The sequence below is a fragment of the Ceratotherium simum genome, chromosome 2 (genome assembly GCF_057802395.1).
Source record: "Ceratotherium simum simum isolate JZ-2026a chromosome 2, ASM5780239v1, whole genome shotgun sequence".
Taxonomy (NCBI): Eukaryota; Metazoa; Chordata; class Mammalia; order Perissodactyla; family Rhinocerotidae; genus Ceratotherium; species Ceratotherium simum.
In genome coordinates, this window is record NC_141901.1 from 192,190 (window position 1) to 197,127 (window position 4,938).

The 4,938-nt window shown below is 53.3% G+C and overlaps 1 protein-coding gene across 1 annotated transcript; it reads left to right on the plus strand.

Moving 5' to 3' along the window:
* The first annotated feature begins 857 nt into the window (after positions 1-857).
* Positions 858-4,938, plus strand: BTG2 (BTG anti-proliferation factor 2). The gene is made up of 2 exons (XM_004425155.3): positions 858-1,107; positions 2,393-4,938. The coding sequence occupies exons 1-2, from the start codon at positions 954-956 to the stop codon at positions 2,725-2,727; spliced, it is 489 nt and encodes a 162-aa protein (XP_004425212.1). The 5' UTR covers positions 858-953; the 3' UTR covers positions 2,728-4,938.

The following is a 4,938-nucleotide window of genomic DNA, read 5'->3' on the forward strand; positions in this document are numbered from 1 at the left end:
GGAAGAGGGAAACTGAGGCTGGATTCTTCCCCCTGAGGAGCCTGTGTTTACAGAAGCTCCACTCCACAATAAGGAAGGATGAGGGCTGGGGGCAGGGGAGGAGGAAGAAGGAGTGCACGGGAAAATGTGTACAGTTGAGAGCAGACCACTGACTCAAAAATTTTGGCGTTGAAAGAAAAGCAAGAACTAGAAAAAATAACCTGAGGAGACAGAAAAGTCTTGCAACAATCCCCCTACCCCAACCCCCCAAATAGGTGAGACTGGATGTTTCTAGGCAAGAGAAAAGGCGTTGCTGTAGAGGAAAAGCAGAATTTTTCGGGAGAGGTGGGATCATTGTGGAGTAAATAGAAGACTTAGTCTCCATTTCCGAAGAACCCATTCCTGACTAGTTAAGAAACACGGCAAAGCGGTAAAATGATGACAAAGCGTCCGGGTGAGTGGCTCTCTCAGTGTGTGGTTGGAAAATGCGGGTGTCAAAAAAGGCGACCGCTCGGGAGAGGTGGTATCAGCAAAGGCTTCTTGGAGGAGGTGGCATTTAACCTAAGACTTGAAGGATGGGCGGAGGGGAGAGGCCGCGGCCTCCCCAGCTTGGAGCTAACCGGGCATAGCTCTCCTCCGCCGGAAGCCTTCGACCCTCCCACCCGCTTCTGCTCGCGTGCGTGCTCCGGTTCCCAGCACTGACGTCAGCGGGAGCTGACCTCAGCGCGGCGGCGGCGGGGGTGGGCCGTGCCGTGGGCGCGGGGCGGGGCGAGCGCCTGCCCCGCCCCGTCCGCCGGCGATGGCCAATGGGCGGCGCTGCCGGCCCCGGCCCTGGGGCGCTATGAAAGGCGCGACCCGGCGCGGTTGGCGCAGTGTGAGTCGCCGAGCAGCCGAGGCTACGGTGAGGAGGTGGGTACCGCGGCTTCTCACCGCTCCTGGAGCCGACGGCCCCCGTCCGCCGAGCCGCGCACGGCATGAGCCACACCCGCTGTACCGGGAAGAGAACTAACATGCTCCCGGAGATTGCCGCCGCCGTGGGCTTCCTCTCCAGCCTCCTGCGGACCCGGGGCTGCGTGAGCGAGCAGCGGCTTCAGGTTTTCAGCAGGGCTCTCCAGGAGGCACTAACAGGTGAGCACGCGCGGAGGGTCCTGGCGGGCGTCGAACTCTGCCACCGGGGCCCGCTCTTTGCCTGGGCGCCCTTGTTCTCCACCTCGGGTAGGGGTCCCCACGCGAGCAGCTCCGGGACTCGGTTTCCGGCCAGTTCCCCCATTGCCCTGGGTCACGTCTCCGCTCCCCGGCCCGGCACTCAGGTCTCGGTCCGCGGCGGTTCTTAGTGGGACGCGCCCCTCGTCACTGTCGCGGGCGCAGCCTCCTTGTCCTGGAGTGCTATCCCGAGTCCCTGGCTTATGCCCCAGAAGAGGGAGTACCTGCGGGTCTGAGTGCGGGCTCATCTCCCTCACTGGACCCTGAGACCCTCGAGGGACGCTGCGGGAGACAAAACCCGGCCGGCGAGGGGTCCTTGTGGGAGAAGGCGCAGTTGATCCTTCTGAACAACTCGAAGTCGCCGCGGGGCCTTTTCCAGCCGTGGGGGCTGCGCTCTGTCTGGGCCGCTCGTGGAGCCGCTCGAAGATGGAATCCAGGCCCCCTTTGTATTCTCTGTCCCTCTCAGCCATCTGCCACTTATTATGGTACCAAGAGGTCCTTGTAGGTAGTAACTGAGCTCTACAGGCGTGTGTGTTGAGGGGTGGAGGTGCGGCGGGAGACGGGAGGTTGACAAGAGATAAGCAGCCTCGCTGGGGAGAAACCTATCTCCCAGCTGTTTCTAGCGGTCTTGGGCAGCAATAGCCATCTCTGAACGTGTCTGCACATATCTTGCCTTCTGAGGAACAACATATGTTTCATTACAACAACCCGTTTGGACTGCGGTAGCCACTGCTAAGATCTCTAAAATTTGAAGGAGGCAGTGGGAGCCGCTGGGGCACAGGGTGGGAGGTGTGGTAACTTACTGTAGATCTGACAATGACAGTAGCCTTCCTGGCCTTGGAACTTCAGCTCGTAGGTCTCCAGAGGCCCTGCCTAGAGTTGCCGGCCCTGCTCACATCCCTCCTCCTTAAACTGAGGATGTGCCAAAAACAATACATTGGCTACTAGGGACTGCCCCAGAACACTGGGACCGCCATCCCAATACACCCACACACCCCTGTCCTGGAAGGGGGAGGTTCTTTCCAGAGCCCATAAAATTTTCTCTGCTACTGTGGCAGGAGGGTCCTGGAATTCGTGGAAACCACTTTGCTTACTTGCTCTCGGGGTCCTTTCTTCTCTTCCTATCGTTTCATCTCCATCCTCCCTTCTCATAGCATCCATGGCCCAGCTTCTCTAACCAGGGCATCTCCCCCTTGTCCTGTCTCCACAGAGCACTACAAACACCATTGGTTTCCTGAAAAGCCGGCCAAGGGCTCTGGCTACCGCTGCATCCGCATCAACCACAAGATGGACCCCATCATCAGCAAGGTGGCCAGCCAGATCGGACTGAGCCAGCCCCAGCTGTACCAGCTGCTGCCCAGCGAGCTCACCCTGTGGGTGGACCCCTATGAGGTGTCCTACCGCATCGGGGAGGATGGCTCCATCTGCATCCTGTACGAGGACGCCCCAGTGGCCGCCTCCTGTGGGCTCCTCACCTGCAAGAACCAAGTGATGCTGGGCAGGAGCAGCCCGTCAAAGAACTACATGATGGCCGTCTCCAGTTAGATCCCCCGCCACCCCTGTCTGGCATTCTACTGTACTCATTCTTCTGTGACAACAGGACACTGCATACCTCAAGCTGGGGAACTGTATTTTAAATGAAAAGCTATTTATATATATGTGTGTGTGTGTGTGTGTATATATATATATATATATATATACACACACACATATATATATATATTTTTTTTTTTTTAAGAAAAGGGGAGGGAAAAACCAAAAGATTTTTTTAAGAAAAAAAATCCTTTAAGGGAGCTGCTTGAAAGTGGCCTCCCCAGGTGCCTTTGGAGAGAACTGTCTTGCCCTTGAGTCTGGGAGCCAGTGTCTGTCTATGGGAGGGGGGAGTGGTTGGGGGTAGGCCTGGCCAAGGTGAGGTGGGAGGAGCTTGGCTAGCAGCCTGGGAAGATGTGAGAGGGAGCAAGCAAGTTTAGCAACTGTGAATGAGAGAGGTCAGGATCTGCCCTGGGGGAGAAGAGAGACTGAGTTCCAACCTCTCAGTCTCCCCACCAGGACACCTGCATCCCTAGCCTCTCTCTTACTGCTGGGCATTCAAGCCTGGACTTAAATCATACTATGTTGCCTAATCTTCTCTTTTATGTTTTTGATGAGATCCTGGGAAGAGAGTGAAAAGGCCTCTCCTGATTTCTCCTGTCCTAAGCAGCTTTTCTTTTCTATCCTCAGGGGCCTGTAGATGTTGCTTCCCAGCCAGGAATCTAAATAAAGCTTTTTGTTTTGTGGGGGTCAGGGGAGTAAGACAGGGGTTGGTGGTTATTGGGTTTGGGACAGTGGGGACTCTGCACAAAACCTTTGTTTCGTTATCTGCTGCTCAATGTGTGTGTGTGGCGGATAACTTGAGAGTGATTTGCAGTGGAATTTTGGGACCCAAACAGCATCCCTGGGGATGTTTTTTTGGCCAAAATCCTTCTCTTTGGAACCACATGAAAGTCTTGTTGCTGCTGTCATTATCCCTTTGAGAAGTGGCTCAAAAGCTGCAGGGAACTCCAGGTCCTTTATTACTGTCTTCTTTTTAAAAGCACAACACTCCTCTCACTCTCCCTGCTCCTCTTCTCCTCTGGCTAGGTCACCGAGCTGCCCTATTTTCTAGGACAAGAGTTGTCAGTCACTGTGCAATATGGCCTCCTGGGTCTCAGAAGGATCTGAAAGAGAACCTCTAGGAACCTCTAGGAACCTCGTGGTGCCCTGGTGGGCTTAGGGAACTCTTCCTCTGTCTTTGGCACTATGGCTGGCTGCTCAGCCTTGCAGGGATTCCTTGGGTAAGTGGGAGAATGCCCCAAGGTCTGCAGGACCGCTTGGTATTCTTGGAGGGCTGACACTAAAAGCCAAATCTTGGGCATTGTTTTTTCTCCCTTGTGCTCAGAGCACCTGTGGGAGAGGTTGCTGTCTCACTCAGTACAATCCAAATTTGTCTGTAGACTTGTGCAATATTTACTGGAGAAAATGGAAAACTACGCTGGAAAGAAATCCCCTTCCTTAGGTTTCTCAGTGACATTAGTGAGAGGTACTCAGAAGGCTTTGAGTCTCCCAGACCCGAATCACCTTAAGAAGGATGCAGCTAGAGCATCTGGTCAACCTGGCCACCCTCCTGCTATTGCCCTTAGTGAGGAACCTCCCTCATGAACCCCCGCCCAGGACCCTCCCCACTGCCAGTGCCTTTCCTGAATTTCTGAACTACTCAATTCTGACTAAAGGTGCTATTTAACCAAACACTCTCTCTAATCATTCCTGCCAGTTCTGCCTCCTTTTCAACTCTCCAGATTCCGAGTTGCCTTCCCAGACCCTGCTTCCAGTCTTGATTGCTTTCAAGTTAATTTTGGGCCCACAGACTCAAGAGCTCATTTTCTGGCCTGTGGGTTGAAACAAAGCTGTGAATCACTGCAGATTGTGCTGTTGCATCTTGTCTGCAAACAGATGCCTGCCTTTTTAGAAGCAGCTTCATGGTCTCATGCTTAATATTTTCTCTCTTCTCTTCTTTTTGATGTTCACTTTAAAAATAGCAAAATGCCCAGAGCTGGACTGTTGAGCAGGCCTGTCTCTCCTATTAAGTAAAAATTAATAGTACTACGTTTGTAAGCTATTCTGACCTAAAAGACAAAGGTTACTAATTGTATAATAGTATTTTTATATGCAAGAATGTACAGCTTTATGGACAAATGTAGACCTTTTTTTTGTTACTTTAATAAAAATGTAGCAGATGAA

Excerpts from the sequence above, each read along its gene's own strand:
- BTG2 (XM_004425155.3), top strand. The coding sequence starts at position 954 with ATGAGCCACACCCGCTGTACCGGGAAGAGAACTAACATGCTCCCGGAG. Across the intron at positions 1,108-2,392 it reads TCTCCAGGAGGCACTAACAG|AGCACTACAAACACCATTGG; the intron begins GTGAGCACGCGC and ends CTGTCTCCACAG.